Consider the following 25390-nt stretch of genomic DNA (forward strand, 5'->3'; position numbering starts at 1 on the left):
GTGAAAGCTCCATGTCACAGGCACACAGTGCCCAGCAGCTGCTGAGCCAGGCTGGACCCTCATACAGGCCGCCACTCTCTCCCGGCATAGAGGTTTTTTTTTTTAATTATTATTTTTGGCAACTTGTAAACCTACTTCCTCCCAGCACAATGATACCAGTAAACAGGGGAGGAAAGGCAAGCTCAAAATCTTCAGCCAGGATTTAAAATACAGGTTCAAATTATTGATTGCAAAAATCCTGCTCTGAGCAAGAATGACTTGGTAACTTGTTATGAGACAAATTTATTTGGGCATAAGCTTTCGTGGGCTAGAACCCACTTCATCGGATGCATGCACTGGAAAATACAGTAGGAAGATATATACACCCATTTTTTCATGTTTTCTGTGTATATATCTTCCTACTGTATTTTCCAGTGCATGCATCCGATGAAGTGGGTTCTAGCCCACGAAAGCTTATGCCCAAATAAATTTGTTAGTCTCTTTAAGGTGCCACAAGTACTCCTGTTCTTTTTGCTGATACAGACTAACTCGGCTACCACTCTGAAACCTGTTATGAGACAGGATGCAGTGCTCTTTCTAAATAAGCCACAAAACAGATGGCCAGAAAAAGATGCATGTACTTCTGCAATTCACCAGGCACTCTACCAGGATAGTGGGAGTAGTTGGAAGGAGTGGGGATTATCAAACTCTGCTAACTTTTGGGGGGTTGGGGGAATAAGCCTCCCCAACGAGATGGCTGATGTAACCACATAACCTCAGGGAGTAGAGATTCCAAAACCTCACATTAAATCCGACTCTCATATTTCTGGGATACTTTGAGGGCAAAGAGGGTGCCAACTCTTTTTTTAATCCTTGCCTTCGAACATAACTAGCCTTTGGTGTCAGGCTGCGACTGAGATGGCTGATGTAACCATGCAGCAATCTCAGGGAGAGCAGTCTGCAAACCGCACACAGAAGAGAGGCAGGAAAAAAAGAAAGATTATAAGTAAACAATCTGAATTTGTTCAGTCACCCCTCGAATCAGGCAAACTCCTCCCGCGGGAGGGCTTCGCAGCACACACCCAGCCCCTGGCCAGCTATTCCCAGAGCCCACTCTCCAGGCGCTTTTTACGTGCAATGAGTTCAGACTCCTCGGAGAGTTTTTAGCTCATGCTCAGGATTTGCAGCAGGCAGAGCGCACCCCATCCCAGGCCTTGCTGCGGAACGCGCCCCACAGCAGCTGCAACGCCCTGTGCAGCCCTAGGGCGTGGGGCAGGGACAATGGACCACACATGCTCCCCCTACCTCGTGGCGCGGACTCCAGGGGCAGAGGAGGCCACCGATCCCCCCCTTCGGCGTGTTGCAATGTGTGTGCAGGTCCCGGGGGCTCTCAGGCAGCAGCCATGTTGATGTAACTCCAGCAGCAGACACGTGGGCAGACTAGTTCCTCCTCTTACCCACAATGCTTCCCAGGCGGGGATAAGTTTCTCAGCTTAGCACCAGGTGGCGCTGTGCGATCCCTATTTTCCCTGCAAAACACGGAGGCACAAAAGCGTTATGGCAGCGGTGGGATTCGAACCCACGCCCCCGAAGAGACTGGAGCCTTAATCCAGCGCCTTAGACCGCTCGGCCACGCTACCTACATATACAAAAGGCGCGTGTATGCTTTATTCATCTCAGCTCTTCTTATTTTTGGTTGCTTTCTGTAATTATCTGGTGCATGCTCAGTTATGGAGAGGTCTTTTACACAGAGATGAAGGGCTGAGCCCTTGCTTCCATTAAGATCCTTTTTTAAAAGAGTCTTTTTCAGAGGGTAAGCTAGTCAGATACATGGTTAAGCTCAAATCAATGACCAAGGTAGTAAACAATAATATGAATTAGCAATAGGTACTAACAGTTAAGTATAGCTAATCCGTATTTTTGCATTTACATTGCATTAATTAGAGCAATTATTCCAGAGCCTTAAGCAGATGGAAGTTCTGGAGGGATGTCCCAATGTTCGTTAATAATGTGGACATTCCACTGTTCCAATGTGGCAGCAAGCTGAGGCAATGGAACATCACAATGCAGTGTCAAGCCTTCACAGAACAATATCCCAGTACAGCATTGTAATGTGATGTCACAATACATATCAGATAATTGGAATACAGTGAAACAATGCAGCCGTAAGCTTCTGTGATACAATGCCACAACGCAGCACCAACCCACTGTTTTGCAACATTGCAATGCAAACATCAAGCCTTTGCAACATCACAGTGTGATGAGGGTGCATTGCCCCCCTAAAGGAGGACTGCACCATGGCTGAAGAAGCCTACATTGCAGGCCTCTCTTGCCCAGGATGTTAAATCTATACAAATAAAAAATAGTTTGGTGTGGTTTTTTCTTTCCTGACCAACTCTTGCTAAAAAATCAAAGACTGGTTCATTTGAAAAGCCGACCCTCTAGGCATTTAGAGTGTGATTTTTCTTCTCACTGCTATGCAATAAAATAGCAGTAAGTAGTTCACCGAAGTTCATAGTTAGTATTACAGCAATGTGACCCTAATGCAGGGAAAGAAAAAGAAGAGGGGCATGGTGAGGACTGGTACTTTGAGTTGGTGTCTGCCGAGGGTTTTCTGTGTCCCCGCTAGTGTGCGGAGGATCTGGAGACATTTGATGTAAAAGCACAATTTATTTTTCTTTCTTTCTTTCTTTCCGTATCAGTGGCAATGGGGTGGGAGGGAAAATCTGTCTGGGGAAAGGGAGGCTGGAAAGAAGTCTGCATGGAGCAAGACCATTACATTGTAATCCACCATGATTTAAGTCTTTAATTTGGACAGTTAATTTAAGTGGCATTTTGACAATGCAGCTGCCAAAGCTCTCCTATTGCATGGTCCACCTGACAGAGTCTTACGTTCCTTTTAATGTCCTGAAATATGCCATCTCCTAGAGTTACTGTTGCCAACTTTCTAATCACACAAAACCGAACACCCTAGCCCTACCCCTTCCCTGAGGCCCTGCCCCCGCTCACTACATTCCCCCTCCCTCGGTGGCTCGCTCTCCCCCACCCTCACTCACTTTCACTGGGCTGGGGCAGGGCATTGGGCTGCGGGAGGTGGCAGTGGGCGGTGCCTCCGAAATGGGATTGGCTTGGTTGGGCTTGCTGTGAAAAGACAGTGCAGCTTTTTTTATCTTGTAGACCTGGGAGCCTTGCTCAGCGCCCTCCCACAATGTCCAGTATGCCCAGCCTCTCCACTGCCATAGATCACTTTCTCCTTGCCCTACACACCGGCCTACCTCCCGGCTTGGGGAGCCTTCTTTCTTCCTCAGGAGGTGCACCCAGCTGGAAATTACCCTGCTCTGGGCTGCTGAGACTTTTGCCAGCCTAGCTAGACACCTGATCTGCCTGAAAATATTCAGGAACAACATAAGAACGGCCATACTGGGTCAGACCAAAGGTCCATCAACCCAGTATCTTGTCTTCTGACAGTGGCCAATGCCAAGTGCTTCCGAGGGAATGAACAGTACAGGTAATCATCAAGTGATCCATCCCGTATGGCCCATTCCCAGCTTCTGGCAAACAGAGGCTAGGGACACCATCTCTGCCCATCCTGATTAATATCCATTGATGGACCTATCCTCCATGAATTTATCTAGTTCTTTTTTGAACCGTGTTATAGTCTTGGCCTTCACAACATCCTCTGACAAAGAAGGGTTAACCAAGATGAACACATGTATATTGTGTTATACTTGTTTTCAAAACTGCAACAGTCTCATACACTCTGTTTAATTCCTGAATGCTCTTTAGAATCCTTTATCCCAGGTGCTGATGCCTCTTTCTCTTACACTGACTTCAGGGCGGTTACTCCATATCCGTGTGAGAGGAGAATCAGGCCTGCAGGCTTTAACTGGTCGTAAAGAGCAATTCACCAGGTCCCTGATCTGCTTAACAAACCAGCAAAAGAGTATACTGAGACAGACTGGACTACTAACCTTTCTGTGATAAAGGACCTGAATGAAGCATGCATTTATATTTCTCAAAGATGGCTGGAAGAGTTCAGACCAACAGATAAAATTTCAGATCAGATTTGTTCTCCCTGTAGGAAGGACTATCAACATGTACAATTTGTTTAGGATCATTATATTGAAAAACTTACTTATCTGTTATTTTATACCTGTTGTGCCATTCATCAGCAAATCAGCTTCATTTCACATCACAATGAAGGCTGGGCTTTTAGTGCTAGGGGCAGTTTCTGCTCAGTGTCCAGGGACTCCAAGAGCAAAATGGGACCATTGCCATATTGACTTAAACTGTGATCTCATCATCTTTTCCAAACTAAAAAGGATTGGTCTGTACGTTTGCCAGGAAGTGGCACTGAGGATTCCGTAGCTGGCACTCTTCACACTGACTCAACACTGCCCCAGTGTTCCAGCATGGTGTTGGGCGCATACTGTCCTTCAGAAGAGATGTACAACTGAGACCCTGACTGAGTTGTTATTACAGATCTCTGGATTTCTTGTAGAAGTAGAGTTGTTAGCCCTACTCCCCTGCCAAATGAGTAATTACATTCTGCCTCCCTGAATTTCTAGGTGTTTGGACTAGGGGAAGGAGCAGGCAGGCCTGGGGTGCATACTAAGATTACAGTTTGTTTGCCTCTTCTTTCCGTAAGGAATCTCTTAAAGTGTTACAAATCAAGTATAGTTTTAACAGAACACATAGTCCTGCATGGATTATTCAGTCCTGTGGAATGGAGGCTATGCTGTCAGAAAATCAGTGCAGGAAGAAATACTACACAGTATCTGACCTGTAACCCTGAAGTGCTCTTAGGGTTACAACAAGCTCAGGATGAAATTTCCTCAGTTTTTGAGTGCAGTGGTACTTTACAATAGGTACCTGAGGCAAACCTATTGCTCAAAGAGGCATATAAAACCCCGCATTCTCTCAGACAAAGGTTATGTGATCAAAGTTTCTCCTTCCTTGCACAGACACAGCAGAGCTCTTTACCTACTATGAATCTTACTCAAATGTGACTGAAAAAAATAGAGTACTGGATGTGAAGTGTGGGTTACACTGGTAGAGTTATGCTGAAGAAACTTGCGTAGTAAATCCATGTCTGGGTCAAGCCATGTCTATTAGTTCCTTGGGTTGTTCACCACCAAATTCACTTGTAAAGCTCATGCCCCTAGTTTATCTTTTTGCCTATTATGACCCCATCTGCCACCACCAGTGTACAAATTAGCCCCTAAGTGGTAAATCAGTTAAAGTTACATTACTTTACCACTCACACCCATTGACCAACTTGGAGATCTGACATAGACCTAGTTGTGCATCTATCTATACTTAGATTTGTCTCCCACCAATGTAAGTGCCCTGTTACAGCAACACAGTAACACCACCTCAGTGAGTGGCACTGAGCCATGATCAATGTACCATGTTACCTATGTCGACTCTAACAGTCCTCCAGCAGCTGTCCCACAATGCCCACTGCCGACTGCTCTGGTCACAGTTGTGAACTCCGCTGCCCACGGCTCACATAAACTGGAAGCACCACCCTCGCTCCCCCGCACTTTTAAAGCCCTGCAAATGTTTGAAATGCCTGTTCCTGATTGTCCAGCTTGGTGAGCTCACCTAGCAGCTCTCCACTGTTGTGTGCTACTGACTAGCTCACCAGGCTGGCTGCATGCTTCAGACGTGCTCCAGCTTGGAGTAGACAGGAGATATTTCAGGGAACAGCAGCAGTACCACGTGAAAGTGAGGAACTGCAGCAGGCATACCAAAAGGCCAGGAGGCCAACAGTCACTCTGGTATCAAGCTGCAGACCTATTGCTTTTACAAAGAGCTGCATAGTATACTTGGCAGACTCCACCACCACCCTGCACACCACCATGAATACCTCTGAGGAGCCTGAGTCACAGGCCCTTGCATGAACAGCGAGGATGAGGAGGCGAAGAAGAGGGGGGCCATGTGTCTGAGGGTTCCAGCTATGCCACGAGCCAGGACCTGTTTGAGACTCCACCACACTCCAGTCAATCCTGGCAGTTGAGCATGGATGAGCCTGACGAAGGGGAAGGAATCTCTCTGGTAAGTATGTAAATGTATTTCACATTACTATGAAGTACTGATGGCATCCCAACTTAACAGGACATAGCTATTGATTTTTCATTAATGTACTCATACTAGAAGAGGTAGTAGTACAACAAAGAGGTAGAGTTGCTATTTGTTTTCATTCCCCTGTAGCATTAAGCAGGGTGAGCTACGTGGAGCAGTTTGTTTATGTGCACAGGGATGTCCCTTGAATCCTCCTGTGAGATCTTGATGGAACTTCCATGGAAGTATACTGCAGTCTTCTCCTGAAGGTTTCTAGGGATGACAGCCTTATTTCTTCCTTCCTGGTAGGACCCTTTCCCACGCAAGTCGGTGATAACTTTGGCAGGCACCATTGCAGTAAACAGGCTAGCAGCATATGGGCCCGGGCTGCTTCAGGACACCAGCAGCAGCTGGGCTCTCTGTGCCTTTGTCACACTCAGGAGTGAGATATCAGCTAAAATCACCACTGCCTGTGGAAAAAGGTGCCAGTATTCAGTGTCTTTGCCTGGTACTGTTTCATGCACCCGAGCAATTCTCTCCTCATTGCCCTCACCCTGGTGGGTCATACTCATCATGGCTAGTGTTGTGAGTGGCACAATGCACAAGCATTCCGAAGCAGAAGTATCAACAAGCATGTCTTGTTTGATGAAAATTTAGGGGAGCAAGGGAAGGGCGTTCCGAAGCTTAAGTTTTACTTTCCGTTGTGACGATACCGACAATGGTGCCTGTGTGTGTTTTATCTGTAGCTGCGTGCTGTTGTGTCCTTCAGGGGTTCCCCTTCTACACCTATGGAACACGAGTCAGATAAGGCGGAAAAAGAGGAGGACTTGGAATGACATTTTAGTGAGATCATGCAACCCAGTGCTGCATTGGCGCATGAGCAGAGGGCTTGGAAGGTGAATATTGCAGACTTTATGGAGAAGGACAGAGCAGACAGAAGAAAGGCACAGGAAAAAGGACAGGAAGAGGCACCAGGACATAATGGGGCTTCTCTGGCAGCAAATAATGATGCTGCCGACTCCAGGATCATGACTGGCATTTCAATATGCCAATTGTAATCCGCTGTTTGGAAAGTCACTGCTTGTAGCTTTCTGAACAGTCCTGTGTTCTTAAAGATGCAACCTTCAGTCATCTGCCCTGACCAGCCAACACTAATGTCAGTGAACTGTCCCCGGGGATCCACCAATGCTTGCATAACCATAGAAAAGTAGGCTTTTCTGTTGATGTACTCTCTGGCAGGGTGCCAAAAAAAGGGATACGTGCCACCTATTGCTCCACCAGTTCGGGACCCCCATTGCTGCAGATCCAGCCACTATGTCCTGTACTATCCACTATGTCCCAGTCACCCTTGCGCAACTCGTTTCTCCCCCACCTCACGTTGCCAAATCTTCCCAAAACACAGTGCACTGGAGGGGGGTGGGCTGCACGCTGGGATACCTACCCATTGTGCACTGCACTATGCATTGACGCAAGCACTCCAGGTGAGTACGCGCAGCACTGACGCAAGAAGCCAAGTACGCATGCACACAAGCAATGTACTAACTGCAGTGGCTTTATGCTGACAACTTGTGGCGGCAAAAGTTTGTAGCGTAGACATGGCCCTAGTCTGTGGCAGCATGGCCACTTTTAAATTCTTCCCTGACACATTTTAGAGCAGTGGCTCTCAACCTGCGGCCCAATCAGCACAGAGCTGCGGCCCATGTGACATCCTCACGGCATAGAGGTAGTATTGGAAGTGGCCCACGTAACACATCGTGGGCCACGTATGCAGCCCACAGCAGTAAACAGGTTGAGAACCACTGCATTAGAGGATAGTCAGTGCTCCCAACAGTATTCACATGAACCATTCATGGCAAATAGGCTCAGCAGAGCAGAGACTCTACCTCTGGGGTTAAACATGGACAGGAGTGACTGTTCCCCCCTTGATAGAGGGTATGGTGGGGGGAGATATGCGGTCCTTTTTGATCTAAATACAGAAGCTTGCTTGGAGAATTCAGATGTTATAATCAAGCTATCTTCTTTGTTAGACCACTTTAGTATTCCATGACTAGTTAAAGCAGAGATGGTCTGAACAAACTCATATTGAGATTATGTTGAGACTAAGGTCCAGGTCAGGACTCTTATGAGCTAATCTCATGAGATTCGGGCCCCAAACGGTGGAAATCTCATGTGAGGCCAGCTCTTTCTGTGAGATACCCACCATCCAGACCTTCTTGCCACATCTGAACTGAAACTAGACAACAGAGCAGATCTACCACACAGCCAAAAGCCCAGGTTCAGACTCTCATCCGGGGATTCTAACCCATCTCCCCGAAATCCAAAGGGATTCAAATGTGAGATTCTGATTTTGGCCCATCTCTAATCTAAGAAACACTGGTGTCAATCAGGAGTAACTCTACTGAGAGGAGTGGAGTTACACCAGAGTAAACAGATCAGAATCAGACCCAAGGGAGTTGTGCAGTCCATGTAATTAAGAGATTGGCAGTATTTCCATATATATTGCTTAACTGGACTTTTGCGTGCCATCACTGTGATACAAATAAAGGTTTCTGAATGAAAACATCTACGTATCTCTTTCTTGTTGCACTTGCCTACTGCTCATTAAAAAGACATGATACCAGCTTCAACTAAAGAATAGGCATCTAATACTGAATTCTACCATTCTTAATCCAGGAAAATCCTGCTGACAGTGAATTTGTTTGATGAAGAAACACAAATATAGGCTCCTATGCTACAAAATCCCATTATTTTAGGTACCTCCACCATGGGACAGAGTTGTACTGCTTTAACTCTACTGATATAGTTCCCCTAGCGTGGATGCAGTTATAATGGCATAAAAGTGCTTATACAGGTATAGCTTATTACTGAAGGAGAAGGGGGATAAGTTATATTGGTAGAAGGCACCTTTATACCTGGATAACTGCATCCACACTAGGGGTTGTACCAGTGTAACCATACCAGTAAAAAAATTACTTCCCTATCCAAAATAATTATACTGGTCCAAAATGCGTGTGTAGGACCAGGCCTAAGATCCTGCATTCTTCATTAAGACAAAACCCTCACTGGCTTCAAAGCTGCACAAAGGTTGGATTGATTACTGCATAAGGATACCTTAGTGGGCATTTTGCCCAAGTTAGGCCTTCAGCATTGGGTCATAAGTCTCTTATTATTTTATCTACATCACATGCAGATGTAATTGCATGTAAATGTGACTGCACGATACATTTATCCCTTTTGCAAAAACATTCATTTTCTTGATCTACACCTGTGTTTTTTTTCCTATTCATTTATTACTGACCGTCAAAAGTAGTTGGGATCAGGGCTAGATAATAAAAATAATATAGAGAATATTTCAGAGCTTGCAATAGTAAATCATAATTGAGGCAAATCAAAACCAAAAAAATGCAATGATGTTCTACTACAGAATGTGACAAAAAGAAAACTTTATTTGGCAAAGCAAAGCAAAACCAATAAAACTGAATGACATGAATAAGTGATGCAAATGAACAATTTCGGCATTTCTCACATGCAAAAAAAAGGGCCCCAATTCTGTTGTCCTTGCTCAGGCAAAATTCCCACTGAAGTCAATGGAATTTATTGCCTGATTCAATTCTGCATCTCTGGGCCCCATCTTTATTTTTTTTCACATTTTTAAAAATATATATTTTATTTGTTCATTGTGAATAGATTAAAAATACAGTATGCAGCAAGATCATTCCAAAAAGTTTGTCAAAAACATACTTTTCTCTTTAAAGGAATTGCATAAAATAAATTGTGCATATTTCTGTAAACATAAATTTAATAAAAAAATTGACTGTTATGTCTGTTGTACACCAAAATATCTGTAAGATACCATGTTTGTGCCAAGAAGTAAACTAAATCAGTAACAAAATGTAAGATTTTGTAGACAAAGTATTAACAATGACAATATTTTGCCTGTTGAGTTGTATAACTCCATATGCCTCAAATCTATGAAGAAGTTTCTGTAATTATACCAATAACACAATTCAGTGAATTAATCTGAATGCCAAAAGGTGTTAATAATTACCCTCTTTGAGCCCTGTGTTTATATTTTGAATTTAAACACTCAAATCTCCTCCCCTTTCTATAGCGGGCAAGTGTTTGTTAGCTACATCAACTCTTCTTTGTAAAGGAAAACTAAAATGATTAGCTTTTATACCTTTACAATAAAAACATATTATTTATCTATATTATTTATTTATATAGTGCCTACAGTGTGCGAGCAGCTTTTAGACTATATGAACATTATTCCAATTTTTTCCCGTAGATATACAAATACCTGTCACTAGTCTACTGGTTTGCATGATTGAACGATGCAGTTGTCTCTCAGAGCTTTCATTTTCTTGCAACTGTGATTCCCAGCAGGAGGGAATGAAGTCACTAAGGAAGTATTGCTCATGAGCATGCTCACCTCTATCTATGGGTATCACCACATTCTGTGCACCCGTTCCATTTTAAATGGAGTACAGCAGAACTGCACCTGTTCCATTTCAAATGGAGCTCTGTGCATGCTACAGAGGAAGGGGTAGGAGTTGCCCCTTAACAATCTCTGCAATTAGATGAAAAAATGCCAAAAATCTTATACCTAAACTGCAGTTTCCCATTAAGAACATCCCAGCTATCTGACTTTAAATAACAATTGGTGATTCAGAGTGTATACTTCCAAGATGACCCCAGAGAAGACCCACTCTACACACAGAAGAGAAAGGTGTAACACTTTACTGACCCAATCCATCAAATCATTTAAACATGTGCTTTATTGCAAGCATCACAGACGTCCCATTGAAATCAATGGGCTTCAATCAATCATGTGCTTAAACATGTGCTTAAATGCTTTGCTGGAGCAATAGTAAATATTCAACACTCTCTTCCCTTAATAATGACACCGTCATCCTAACCCTTCTGTGTGTCAACCTACACTCTCAGAAGATGGTAAAAGGACCCACCTTGCAGCTGCATGTCCCATGATGACAGTAATCTATCAATCTTAAACACCTAAAAATCAGAACTAAATAAATAAGACCAATAAATAGATCCAGTTGCTATACAGATGGCACTGGACTCTTGAAATAAAACTATGAACTTAGTCTAAGATTCTCTCTTAAATGGTATCTAATGAGGTGATTTTTTTTTTTGCAACCAGCACAAATGTTTTTTCTTTAACAAATAGGTATATAAAGCCTTTTTAATATGTTCTTATTGACTTATGAAAAACAGAGATCCTTTAGTATATCTTAGCGTGAACATCAGAGGGGGCCAAAACTCAGGTGTGCAACTACAGACTGTGAATCACTAGTACAACAGAAGATGAACTTTGTACCTTTATGGCTATTATTTAGTGAATCAGTACACTCAAATTTTATTGAGCTGCTGAATAGATTATTCAGCAAACAGCTTAAATCTATTGTACAGTAATTATAGTCTGAGTGCTTTTTACATAACCTAAGCACAAAATTATTTAGAATAGAGGGGTAGTAAATGTACATGCACGTCAGTTTCTCTAACCTCTTTAAATGTCCCTATGTAGAAATGGTTGGGAAGGGTATTTCTTAATGTTAAGTGCACTGCGAATGGCGATTTCACTGTAAGAACTAAATGATATCAAGAAATCAGTAGACAGACTTTTTTATAGTATCTTATAGGAAGCACATCATAAGTCCAGTAGGACGATATGCAACTTAGACTATTGTATTAGGACAATAAGATACAATAGAAAATGTTGCAAAAAAATCTCCATTTACTATTGTGCCTGGTCTACACAACGAAATAAGCTCGACCCAGCTACATCAGTCAGGAGTGTGAAAAATCCAAACCCCTCACTTATGTAGTTAAGATTATCTATGCCGATGGGAGGGGTTAGGTTGTGTCTACAACGAAGCACTACAGCAGCAGCTGTGCCACTGTAGCATTTCAAGTGTAGACTAGCCCTCGGTGAAATCTTGGCCCCATAAAAGTCAATGGCATTTTGCCACAGATTTCAATAGACCCAAGATTTTCCTACAACTTTAAAAGTACAGGTTTGCTACATAAAAATGGCACTCCTATATTCAATGGACCTGCTCTCCTTGTGTGTATTCAGAGTTATAGCTACTTTTCTGACTGAAATAAGTTTTTACTTCTTTTCAGAGGCCATACAGATGTGGGAGAGGGAGCTGGAATGCCTCATGAAGAGAATTGTTAGCTAAGTTCTGACTGTGGAATTTGTATTGTTGGTCATGAGCGACCTAAAGAGAAACCATCTTGACTTTCAAGTCCCAGCTTGATTTTCAGGGCGAGCACTTAGAAAAGGCATTTTTTTCATTTGCAAACTGAGAAGACGGCATCTGGAATCACTTAAGGAAGAAAATAAACATGGTGCCCCCAATACCACCATTTTTACAGAGAACTGCATTGTAAAGAGTATTATTAGCATAATTCCATTCCTGATTGCTCCGGTTCTTGGGTTTATTTCACAAGGGGAATTAAAAAAGGGAATTTCTGTATGTATGTTTACATGGAAAATGAAGAAGTGCCTGAAATAAACCAAATACTGGTGTACAAGTGCTTTGAACTTAGAAATGTGTGTTTTTTGTGAGGAGGGGAAGAGGAGGAGTAGTAGTAGAAAGAAATAAACACACTGATACTCTGCTATGTAAAACAAAAGTGTGCAACGCAAGCTGACATCAGCTTCATTTTTCTGAAATTAATCAGGCTCCTCACATCTAACAGTTAAAAGTTATAAAAGATCAAGTTCATAGATACTGCAGCTTTGAAGTATAGGTAAAAGTACATTTATAGCATCCCCAAAATACAACCTACATTTGTATATTTTTTCCCCTCAGAATAAAGTTAGAAAATTAAAATATGAAAAACACAAATCAGTAACAACACATAAAAATACATCTTTTTTTTTTTTGCAAAGTAACAGTCTATAAAAATTATTTTTAATATACAAGAGCTGCCTCATTTGAAGTTTCATTCCTCCATCATTGCCCAAGCTTCTTCCGCTTTCTGGTAGTATTGATTTGCCAATCTGCCCTTCATGGCTTGTATTGCCGCTTCTGCTGCTTCTGTATACAACTCACCTAGGAAAAGCAGTTTGAGAGTCAGGTCAGTAGGCCAAAGAAAAAAAGTTTCTTCCTCTCTACAAACAGTACAGGTGCGGGAAGTTAAAGAAAAAAGAAAAATGGACGTCAAGTTACAGGGCCAGACCTTCAGCTGGTATAAATCCAGGTAGCTTCATTGACATCAATAGAGTGATACTGATTTACACCAGCTAAGAATCTGGCACACAATGTTAAAATTCAGAGACAGGGCTAACTACTGATATGGCAGCAGAGTGACATTTTCTGATGTCCCTACAAGGATCATAAATGCAACAGGCCAGTAACCAGCTAAACAAAATCTTATGAATGTTATTAGCAAACAAAGATTACATAGAACCAATTACAATGTCCTGCACTCAGAGTCAAATGTCTGCTCCTGCGAGGTGCTGAGCACCCAAAACTCCCACTGCAGCCAATGATCTTCAAGGGAGCCGAGCAGTGCTGCCAAAAGGGATTTGCCACACTGGAGGATCGGAGCTGGTTCGGTCCACTGTCTAAGGCATCCACAAAGTATCACTTGCCAGTTCTGCCTCACATTAGCTGGAGCCATTACAGTTTCACCTATCCTACAGCAGTGTTCTTCACTGCAAGGCCTGCGAGCCAGTGGTGGCTCCTATGGACCCTAAGTGCGGCTCCCTGTCGATCGCGCTCTCCAGCGGCAGTGGGGCTGCAGCTAAGGCAGGGGGTGTGGGCTCTGGGAGGGGGCTCAGGGCTGGGGCTTGGGGTGCAGGAGAAGGTATGGGGTTCTGACTCTGGGAGGGGGCTCAGGCTTGGGGTGAAGGAGGGAGTATGGGGGGCTGGCTCTGGGAGGGGGCTCAGGGCTGGGGCAGGGGTTTGGGGGGCTGGCTCCGGGAGGCTGCAGGTTGGGTGGTGGAAGAGCTATTCAGAACCTGCCTATTGAAGGGGGCGGCACTTACTTCGGGCAGCCCCGGCCCCATGCTGCTTCTGGAAGGGGCTAACACGCCCTTGCGGCCCCTGGGGGGGACACGTGGCTCTGCGTGCTGCCCCTCTCTGCAGGCACTGCCCACACAACTCCCATTGGCCACAGTTCCCCGTTCCTGGCCAATGGGAGCTGTGGGGGTGGTGCTTGCAGGCAGGAGCAGGGTGTGGAGACCTCTGCTCCCTGCCTTACACCTCCAGGGCTGCGGGGGCATGCTGGCCGCTTCCGGGAGCAGCGTGGGGCCAGGGCAGGCAGGGAGCATACCCCCTCCTGCACCCCAAGCCCCTGCCCCAGCCAAGCCCCCTCCTAGAGCCCGCACCCCATATCCCCTCCTGCACCCCGTACTTCCTCCTGGAGCCAGCACCCCATAGTCCCTCCTGCACCCAAACACTCTGCCCCAGCCTAGAGTCCCCTCCTGCACCCAAACTCCCTCTCAGACCTTCCACCCCTCACCCCCTCCTGCACCCCAAGCCCCTGCCCCAGCCCTCTCCCAGAGCCACCCCCCATACCTCCTCCTGCACCCCAAGCAATATTACCAAGAACAGTAATATTACCATATCAACCAACAAACAACTCGGAGTGTTCAACCATCAGTGTTGAGTTGATGTGGCTCTCACATTGAAGTTTTTTTGCCAAAGTGGCCCCACTTCAAAAATTGCGAAGAGCACTGTCCTACAGCATTGGCTAACACACAGCTGTTTTATAAGTTGAGAATAAGCCAGCTCCTAAGTGGTTTTGGGGAGCTGGTAGGAGGAAAGAAAGTTGCTGGCTCCAGGAACCAAATCAGGATTTTTGCCTGCAGTGAGTCCTGACTGAATCAGCCTACTCATTACTGGCACACTCTCTCTGCCAATGACTTCCACTTCTTCTGTGCCTGGTCTCCCACTACTAGAGAAGGGGATACAAATGAGATGGAGAGGGACCAGCTTAGAGCACAGAATAACTACATGCAGGGAGAAAGGCTGCCGGGCTGGCGGTGTGAAGCTGCTGGCCTGCTTGGGTGAGGCCTGGAGCAGACACTTGGCCCACTCCATAGGAATCCACCAGTGTTCAACCGGGCAAGGTTAGGGATCATTCAGGTGAGAGGGGGAGGTGGGATTCCTTCTGCGTGACGATGAAGATGAGGAGAGGGACTTGATGTCCAGCTCAGGACTCAGAAGACCCTGGAACTTGAGAGATCAGGATACAATTCCTGTTCCACCACAGACTTCCTGTGTGTGCCTCAGGTCCCCATCTATAAAATGGGGATAATAGCATTGCCCTACCTCACAGGGGTCTGGGGAGGATAAATACATTCAATATAGTGAATGCCTCAGATACTATAGTCGGGGAGGGAGGGGGCACATAAAAACCTAAGATGGAGAGATAGCTTAGAGCCCTCTGGATGAATATTGCATTCTAAGGTCTAGTACAGCAAATCCGTGTCCCCTAAACCCACCCTTCAAAGACCTTTATAATGGCATGTTAAGCATCACCCAATGTGTATCTAGACTCATTCAAATATTAAGCAAAACGGACATACACGGCACTGCCACGGCACACCAACAGGAACGGACCAAGTCAACATCCTACCTGATCTTTGGGGATCCTTGGCCAGGTGGAACCCTCCTGTCATTAACATCTCAGCTTCCCTCGCCAGGAGCAGATACCGGGGCTCATCCTGAGTTCCATCGTATTCACCCCCTTCATCATAATCGGTCATGTTCAGTGCAGCATTGTACCAGTGCAGGGCTTCCTTCCAGTCTTGGATTCTGATTTTTAAAATAATTTTTAAAACAGGTTACCCTGGGAAATGAAGAAGTTTTACTTTGGAGCTATAGAGCTCAATCCTGCAAAGTGCTGAGCACACTGACCCAATCTAGCAAAGCACTTAACTATGTGCTTAGATTTAAGCAGGTGATTAGTCCCACTGAATATGCATTACAGGATCCAGCCCCCAATGATGAATGGGGCTAAATTCACTTTACATCCATTTGGGATTCACAGGGATGAAATGATGGATTGCAATGGCTCGACAAGTTCATATTGTTTTCGGAGGCTGCATTCTTATATTCTAGAATCTCAGCTTTCTTTAAAAAAAATAAGCAAGTCTTTAGCCTGTATGCGTGTAAAGATAACATTAAAACTGCAAATCAAGTGCAAACTGAGGTCTGTCTGAGCCTTAAGAAATAGCTGTGGTGTGAACTGCCCCATTCATTTCAATATGATGTTCATTCTTAAGCCTAATGATAATTTAATATCAGTTTTGTTAAGTGTTTCATTGCTGATCAAAACATATAAGAAATAAAAGGGATGACTGTTATTATTAAAAGGGATGATCATATTATGAAGATCTGTGCAACTGACTGAGTGGCATCTTGTTTTGGCATCTTAAGTGGGCACAGTTTGGTTTGTGGTTGGATCTTGGGAGAGAATCACAAATGCACACACACGATCTTCCTGGATTCTGAGCTGAATGGCTATATTAATATGTCCCATTCAAGGCTGGCATTATTAATAAGACAAAAGGAAGAAGGGTATAATCCCTTATCCATCACCTGGTGTGTTTGGTACTTAGGACAATTAATCTAATATTGTATTTTTTTTTTTAATTATGACATTTTAAAAATATACAAAATTAGTGAACAAGATGCTGTGTAGTTTGTGGCAAACCACACCATGTATTTTTGAGTCAGAGCCATCCTGTTGTAATTTTGGCTGCATCAGCCTTTTCCATTATAAACTCTGACTTTCAGGGCTTGCTTAATAGCCTATCTATAAAAATTGTCATTAAACTGCTCCGAAATGAGACCAGCCACTTTAAAGTTATAATTAGAGCAGTGGTTCTCAACCAGGGGTACGCGTAATGCTTGGGGTATGTAGAGGTCTTCCAGGGGGTACATCAAGTCATCTAGAGAGTTGCCTAGTTTTACAACAGGCTACATAAAAAGCACTAGCAAAGTCAGTACAAACTAAAATTTCATACAGATAATGACTAATTTATACTGCTCTATACAGCTCACTGAAATGTAAGTACAATATTTATATTCCAATTGATTTATTTTATAATTATATGGTAAAAAAGAGAAAGTAAGCAATTTTTCAGTAATAGTGTGCTGTGATACTTTTGTATTTTTATGTCTGATTTTGTAAACAAGCAGTTTTAAGTGAGGTGAAACTTGTGGTATGCAAAACAAATCAGACTCCTGAAAGGGGTATGGTAACCTGGAAAGGTTGAGAACCACTGAATTAGAGTGCTTGTCACATGAAAAGAGATTTGCCAGTTTAAAACTTCAAATCATCCTGGATTTAAAATAATGACATCAACTTAAAAATCACACTCTTCTCTGACATCTTTTGCTATCATTATTAAAAGTAACTAGAATGACAATGACTGAAAGTGATTAGAAAAATGATTCTTCTTCTATCTTTTCAATGTATTTACTTTGTACATTTTAGAGCACTGTTTACAGGCAGTTTCAGTATTTCCTTGTGTCAGTCTGTCTGTTTCCCCGGTTGTTTGGGTCTTTCACAATGCAACAAGGAAGGAACAATAATGTTTTTTAAAACAGGAAAATGTAATGGTAAAACTCACCTGAAGTGACTCAATTTTTAAGTGACTACATTTCACACTGACAGTTTTTTATACTAATTTTTTCACTGACCCTCACTTTTTGAGGACCTGGCCCTACTCCCATTAAAGCCAATGGCAATTTTACCATTGACCTCAGAGGAGAAAGCCTCAGGCCTTACCATAAGTAAGGGGGAACGTCGCTATAGTGCATCAAGCTTGTGCAAGCCCTATGTAAGCCTTAGTGGAAAATCCTGCCTGCTCTTTTGGGGTGGAGTGCGCCCCATAAAGCAGCAGCAATGGTGTGGTTCCAATGTGCAGGGACAATTAGACTGTTATGTGGATTCATCAGCCATTGCCCCTGGAGGGTGAGGGTATGCATCCCAGGGTTACTGCAGCTACCCTGAGGTGTGGGGGCAGCAATCTCTTAGCCTTATTCACATATAAACCAGTGTGACTTGAATATCAGGGCCAAATTCAAACATGCACACACAGCTCCCATTCACATCAATGGGACATGCAACGCAAGTATCCAAGAACAGGATCTGTCTCTCAATCTGTGTAACTCTTCCCTTCTGTGGTGATATAATATTATAGTACAAATTCTGCTCTCACTTACACCTGTGTAAATTTGAAGTATCTCCATAAAATTCAGTAAATACTACTACTACTAATTAGCAGTCATGTAAGTGAGAGCCCTGCAATTAAAAAAAATCTTCTGCATGGGCAATCAAACATTCTAACCTACAATAAGTTATTCATTCACACATACAAGCTCACACACACACACATACACACACACACAGTACCTGTTTGAACCAAGATTTACACCTGTGTCATATGCTCTTGCTACCAGAATCATGGAAGGCCGGTCTCCAGCTTCTGCTGCTCTCAGTAAATAATCAAATCCTTTTCCTCGGTTTTCCTCTGTGTCCTTTGAAGGCAAAAGCAGAAACAAATACTAAAATGGATGTATCTAAAATTCCATCATTCGTTCCCTTAGTTGTAGGTACAACCCCCACAACCCCAAACAAAGTCAATGGGTGTTGCAGGTCTTCAACACTTTTTGAAAAATCAGGTCCAAGGTGTCCAAGTTGGGCACCAAAAAGTGAGGGACCCAAAATCAGAGGCCAGTTTTGAAAATATAGGCCTCAGTGACTTATCTAGAACCATGAAATTAATCTGTGGCAAAGACAGGAAAAGAAGCTGGTTATCTTGTTCCTAGTTCCAGGTTTTAATCACAAGGGACCACCCTTCTTCCCTCCAAATGCATGCCTGGGATTGTTGGATATCGCAGTGAATATAATATTAGTATTATCACTCGGCAGGATGGTCTGCTGCTCCTAGACTAGACAGGACACAAACGATCCCAGGATGCTTTACTTTGTATTTTGGTATTTTCAGTATTTCTATACCTCTGAAGTGACCTCTGAAAGAATGTGATGTGGCAGCTGGGAATACATGAGTCCTAACCCAACGATGGCTTCCAGTTCTCCACAATCAGCAGCATGCACCAGGTGAAAAAGAGCGGATTCCTGATCCCACTCCTGATCCTTCTCACAGAAACGTCCAGCTTCGTGGTAGCGAACCATGGCCAGATGGACCTACAACACAGCATGAGTGACATTTTATTTAGAAAAGTTAAACAGACATACCAACTGTGGCTCTAATGCAGTGGTTTTCAAACTTTTTTTTCTGGCGACCCAGTTGAAGAAAGTTGTTGATGCCCGTGACGCAACAGAGCTAGGGATGAGGGGTTTGGGAGGGGCTCAGGGCTGGGGCAGAGGGTTGGGGTGTGGGGGTGACGGTTGGGAATGAGGGGTTCAGGGTGTGGGAGGGGGCTCTGGGCTGGGGCAGGGGGTTGCGGTGCAGGAGGGGGTCAGGGGTCTGGGCTGGGGTGCAGGCTCTGGGCTGGGGCCAGATATGAGGGGTTTGGGGTGCAGGAGGGGGCTCCAGGTTTGAGGGGAGGCTCAGGGCTGGGGTGCAGGAGGGGTCAGGGCTCTGAGCTGGGGGTTCAGGCTCTGGGGTCGGGCTGGGGATGAGGGGTTTGGGGTGCAGGAAGGGGCTCTGGGTTTGGGGGGGGCTCAGCGCTGGGGCAGGGGATTGGGGCTTAAAATTAACCATGTGCTTAACTGCTTTGCAGACAAGTATACTGGGAGGGAGGAGGTGAAGAAAGCAAGTGATTAAATTCACTCTCGTGCACAGTGCTTGTGAAGGGAGCCAGTTTGATAATCCTCAGGACAAACAGACTCTGTTTTGTCTATAAAACAGACATAGGCTGGCCAGCAGCAACTGTAAACCCCACTTACACAGTGTCTTCCTCTAGTGGCTGGACCACATAACAGTTTAGGAGTCTCTACTGCTTGAGCTAAAAGACCCAGGTCTGCAAGGAGGCAGTTGTCACACAAGCTTCCACCACCTTGCTTCACCAATGTGCCTTTAACTGTGGGACTCTAACAGATCACTGGGGCACACGTGCATGTCGCAGTGCACCTATTATGGCCCTTGGGCCCTTTAAAACAGGGAGCTGCACTTGCAGGGCAAATGACTATGAGAAAGCACTGTCCTACAGGAAATCAAATATAAGGCTTTTTGCCTTGTATGTAGGGGCAGCAAACAGGAGAGGCCCTAGCACACAGAATCTCTAGTTTGGAACACTACAGTAGCTAAGAAAGGTCTATCTGGGGAGGGGAGTGCAGAGGAGAGGGAGATGTGTCATCCCCTTTCCCACCTGCAGAAAGTGGGAAAGGTCTCTTACCAAGGTTGAAACTCTGGTTCCACCAAAATCAAGGGCAAAACTCCCATTGACTTATATGGGGAAAGGATTCCACTCCAAGTATTTTCTATTACTTTGAGCTGTTTAAAATCTTCTGTTCAGTAATAAACTCCACTTGAGGAAAGGGACATGGAACTGATCTCAAGCATTGGGGCTTTTTGTAGACTGCCCCCACCCCATTTGCCCAATGGCTTATGGACTCTCCCTAATATATCAACATTGCTCTTTGCCTGTCTGTACAGTTGCCAGCTCGTCGAGGGGGCAGTTGTTACTATATAAACAATAATAAATTATACTTCTCAAGTTGGAAAGAACAGAATTAAAAGAACCATCAACACCTTCCCAAGGATGGATTTCCCAATTTTCTTTTCAAATTCCAGTGCATTGAGTCTCTGAACTTCCACTGCAACACAGGACGGTCTATGGATGTGGACTCTGGAAGAGTTGTAGAGATTCCACTTCTCCACACTGACCTAAGAAAACCCCCAAACTTGTATTATAACTTGTATTTGAAATAAAACGGCGTCAAGACATTTAACTATGTTACCCCTCAGAAACTGAAGTGTCTGTTAAAGCTATTGTTTTCCTAGCAAACCTTTTAATTTAGGGTACTGATTTAAAAAGGCATGTTAGTAGTTACCCAAAAATATAATCACTTCTCTCACCAAAATCTCAGAGCAGCTCTCCATTTCTAAGCACACTAAGGCAGTAAACAAAATTACCTTCACATTTTGCAACCTTAAAATCACAGCAGCTAAAACAAGGCACCACAGTTAGGCCCGATCCAGCAAAGCCTGTGCTTAACTTCAAGCATGTGAATAGTCCTGTTGCAGTCAATGGGGCTGCTCATGCTTAAAGTTAAGCATGTGCTTAAGTGCTGTGCTGGATTGGGGATTTAAATAATAGCATTTTAGATATGGCTCATGCTCAGCAGTATCGGGGAAAATTAAAATCATCTCAATAAAAACGCTATGGAGTCTGGGCAAACGTGTGCTGGGGTTTGCTAGATTCGTCCGATTCAAACTGTAACTAAATAGCTGTAATACTTCTTAATAAACTGCATTTTTCACGACCATGGGTGGATGGGAATCACTAGCACAATACAAAACCATACAAAATTATCCCTATTAAAGAAAACCTCATAATATATGTTTTATGTAGAATTTCAGTCCATTACAGTTATTTTAATTTCCTCCAACTAAACACATTGCAAGAACTCTGAAATTCTAATTAGAACCTTTAAAGTAATTTTTGACTGCTGTCAAAAATCTCTTTTCCTTTTTCTGCTCAATATATGACCTTGGTTTTATTTCTATAACCACAGAATATCTTTAATAAACAGATTATTATAAAAGTTACATTTTGTAAAAATGTGAAAACAGATCCTTTTTTTAAAATCAGAGAAAATGCATAGCACCAACAGCTATTTCAACATACTTCAAGAACTGTAGGCTTTACAAAAAAGATCATCCAACCATGTTTAGGGCACAGTGCAACAAATATAGCACAGAAAAGAAATCAAAACTTGTTATGTAAAGGAAACAAAAACATAATAATTGTGTAAGTGAGAAATTCATGCAGAATCATTAGTTTACTCAAGGGACTGTTTTCAGTGGTCACAGAGGGTTTATTTACAACAGTGTTTTTCTCTCATTGAAAAATTTAGAAAAGGGAAACAACATAGGTGAAAATTATTAATATAAACTTTTAATCAGCAATTAAAAGGAAAGAAAATTAACTTTTGATGTAGTCATGTGAAGTTAGGTGACAGATAAAAAAAATAGGCCAGAATGGTAAACTATTGTCTGCAGAGATTTCTGCTCTATTTACCCTTGCAGAACTTCCCAAACTGTCTTCGTCAGATTCACGTCTTCGGTTGTAGTTTGAATGGCCCTATGTTAATGTAAAGATTTGTATCATTTAATTTATGTCTGGTGTGTTCCTTCCACTGCTAAGGAACAATTTTTTTTACCAGCAAAATTAAGAGACTATGATGAAAATAACTTATATTGTTTTCCCCCCAATTATGTTGCAATCTATGAAAGAAACCTGTTGAATTGATAAAACTTCGTGCCAAAACTTTAATCCTATAATCTGAATTATTCCATTAGACAGACAAAAATGTCATCTGTCTCCTCAAATATGACATTTTTGTTGCAAAAGATCTGACAAAATTTTAAGCACAGTCATATTTGCTCTGCTCTGCACCAACCAAAAAGCTATTTAAAATATTTAAGACAGGAAACATTTCTTTAAAAGTTTATGATTTATCAGAGTAAGCAACAGCCCCATAGAAATTCTGTACAAGTATGTTAATAGTTGACTGCAACATTAACCTGTGTGATGACTCAGGTCATATAACATGCAGCAAACCTGGAAAGCAGGTGGTGAGATAGTGGTGGTCTTTGAAAGTGATCTTCATTCTAACAAGTAACCTTTCACAATGCATGATTGTAAAGCACAATACAGAGCACCTCAAGAAACAACATGCAATCACATGGAGTATTTTTAAGGCGATATTGGAAATACTCTTTCCCTGCAAGCAACTGCAATAACATATTGGAGTTGAACAATCTATTTTAAAACATATGGGAACATCTTTCCAATTGTTGTTCATTCACTCATTGCACAGGTCAGATCAACAGGATGAAAAGGAAATGCAAACGCTTTTACTAAACTGACTTCAATTGGAGTGGGGACCCCACGGGGCCTTGTTAAATCCAAAATAAAGATCCTTACCCTTTCTCGATGATCCATATCTTCCAGGTCACTTCTCTTTTCACTGGGGCACCCACTGTCTCCACCATTTTCAGAGTCCTACAGAACACCAAAATAAAGGCACAGCATCAGAGTATCAGTACATTCTCTTGTAAGGATCTCATCCTGCAGACCCTCAATCAAGCAAAAGTGCCACTAACTTCAATGAAGGCCAAGAGGAAGGTTGACTTTGTTTGTGTGTGTCCTCTCTTGGATGCTTTGTGTCCAGTTAAGGAGGAGTAGAAGTCTCAGTTGCGAAGGCTCTGCCTAGACTAGGAAAATACCCTAAAGAGCCTGTAGTTGTTCTTTCAAGTGAGTTTTGCTAACTGGCATTCACAGAGACAATCCATGAGGATGTTATCTGGCTTCCACACCACAGAAGCATGCACAAGCCCCAGACAGATGACATTGGTGCAAGGAAATGGATAGACACCTTTACTTTGCATTAAAATGTGTTGGACATAAATGAACTTCTAGAGGAACAGAGTGAATAAATGGTCACATTTTTGATTAAAATATGAAATGTTCTCCCTTTATTAGGGACAGCTGGTGCATACAGCTTATGTGGCTTTCTACAGCACTGAGGACAGGCACACAGTTTTTATTGTTTTTACTGAATGATGCCCACAGGCAGTCCTTTAAAGAATCATTTACTGAAGCAACTGCAAACTCATCCTTTTTCAGAAAACCACTTACCCTTTGGTTATCAAGATGATCGTGGTCTTTGTGAACCAAGTTATCCACTTCACTGAACACAGGCCAGTCTAAGAAGAATAAATTTTTGTTTGTTATTCTGGAAATAGATGATGACATGTCAGGAAGGAGCTGTGGGTAACATAATCTTACTTCTATTAAAGGGTTTTCATGAAAACACCTCATTAAGTTGAAATACAGACATATTTTTGGTTCTATTATTACTTAGCAGAAATGTGTTTAGACATGGCAATGATGGAAGAGGAGCTTTTGGAATAAATAAAACTTGACACTCAATAAAATTAAAATCAGTTTTTGTTGAAACACCCAGGAGCCCAAAACTAACTTTCACAAAGTTGTATACAGAGAAGGCAGATGGCTCACTCACGAAGCATGTCCATTTTATGTGGTGTTGCTGAGGAGGGAGAAGAGGGTAAGGAGTCAAATGCCACATCACTCATGCTCTCATCTCCAGAATTTTCAGACAGGCGGAAAAGCAGAGGAGGCCGACTACCGGAGATCGTTCTCACCCGGCTACTGCCACATTTTTCCTCTGTGCCACGTACAATTGTCTGAGCAGATTCCTTGGTAAAGGAACATGAAAATCCTATCACTCATGCTTTCCTTCACTATATTCTGAATACGGTGTGTATATGAACACACACAAATATTTAATAATGGGCTCATACATATAGATATATGTATATATGTGCATGTATATATGTATGTATTAATGAAAAACACACAACAGATGAAATACTAGCCCCACTGAAGTCAATGGGAGTTCTGCTATTGATTTCAGTGGGGCCAGAATTTCACCCCAAAACTATAGTCCAGATTCTGCATTCCTTAATCAAGTAAAATTCCTGTAGAAAACAATTGGAGTTTTGTTCAATTAAAGAATGAGCAATTTGAGTCTTTGTTCCCATAATTATCTGTTGTCACCATGATCTTCAGAAACCATTAATGGTTTGGGTGCTTTAAGATCTATTTTATGAACATGATATAGGGTTTCATGCTCATATCTACAGCGTCAATTTAGGAACCAATAGTGGATAACTCAGCATCAGACTACTATATTTTACACTTAGCACAAAGAAACTTACAAGCAGTTTGTTACTATGATCCAAGACATGCTTCTCTTTAGGTGAAAGATCAAAAGGTGTAAGTCCCATACTTTTGCAAATCTTGTTACAGGCATGAGAATGAAAGAACAAAGCCATACCCCGTACACCTGGGGATAATAAAAGAATTTAGTGAAGAAATATTTTATCAACAAGAGATTAGATTTTAGAAGCCCTAAATGCCTTCCTTCAAATTATTCATGCAACTATGCCACAATATTCTCGATCACCTTTCAATTTTAAAATACTACAGGCCTAAAATAGAACTGCTCCAAAACAAACACACACCCTTTCTATTTTAAAATCTCGGATAGCTTTTCTCTATCATCCCTTTAAATCAATGTGTGCAAAAATGTTAAAATCTTAGAAGCTCTGGCTCTAATGAATGTAAGATATATT

At 42.8% G+C, this 25390-nt stretch overlaps 2 protein-coding genes and 1 non-coding gene across 3 annotated transcripts in view; all 3 read right to left on the minus strand.

Annotated features, from left to right (window-relative positions):
- Nucleotides 1–1404, minus strand: part of POLR3E (RNA polymerase III subunit E) — a 35814-nt gene extending 34410 nt beyond the window's left edge. Inside the window, exon 1 of the mRNA XM_065411781.1 lies at nucleotides 1285–1404. The gene's annotated coding sequence lies outside the window, so the exon portion shown is untranslated. The remainder of the gene's footprint in view (nucleotides 1–1284) is intronic.
- Nucleotides 1405–1537: 133 nt separating this feature from the next.
- Nucleotides 1538–1619, minus strand: TRNAL-AAG (transfer RNA leucine (anticodon AAG)). Its single transcript has one exon. It is a non-coding gene; the product is annotated as a tRNA-Leu (tRNA).
- Nucleotides 1620–12967: 11348 nt separating this feature from the next.
- Nucleotides 12968–25390, minus strand: part of EEF2K (eukaryotic elongation factor 2 kinase) — a 41104-nt gene continuing 28681 nt past the window's right edge. Inside the window, exons 9-18 of the mRNA XM_065411928.1 lie at nucleotides 24974–25101; nucleotides 24256–24451; nucleotides 23871–23938; nucleotides 23157–23234; nucleotides 22248–22310; nucleotides 20756–20890; nucleotides 19057–19245; nucleotides 18451–18575; nucleotides 15664–15842; nucleotides 12968–13130 (exon numbers count right to left, since the gene is read on the minus strand). Coding sequence (XP_065268000.1) covers nucleotides 13021–13130; nucleotides 15664–15842; nucleotides 18451–18575; nucleotides 19057–19245; nucleotides 20756–20890; nucleotides 22248–22310; nucleotides 23157–23234; nucleotides 23871–23938; nucleotides 24256–24451; nucleotides 24974–25101 — 1271 coding nt within the window. The 3' untranslated portion in view covers nucleotides 12968–13020. The remainder of the gene's footprint in view (nucleotides 13131–15663; nucleotides 15843–18450; nucleotides 18576–19056; nucleotides 19246–20755; nucleotides 20891–22247; nucleotides 22311–23156; nucleotides 23235–23870; nucleotides 23939–24255; nucleotides 24452–24973; nucleotides 25102–25390) is intronic.

This window comes from Emys orbicularis, chromosome 10 (assembly GCF_028017835.1).
Source record: "Emys orbicularis isolate rEmyOrb1 chromosome 10, rEmyOrb1.hap1, whole genome shotgun sequence".
Lineage (NCBI taxonomy): Eukaryota > Metazoa > Chordata > Testudines > Emydidae > Emys > Emys orbicularis.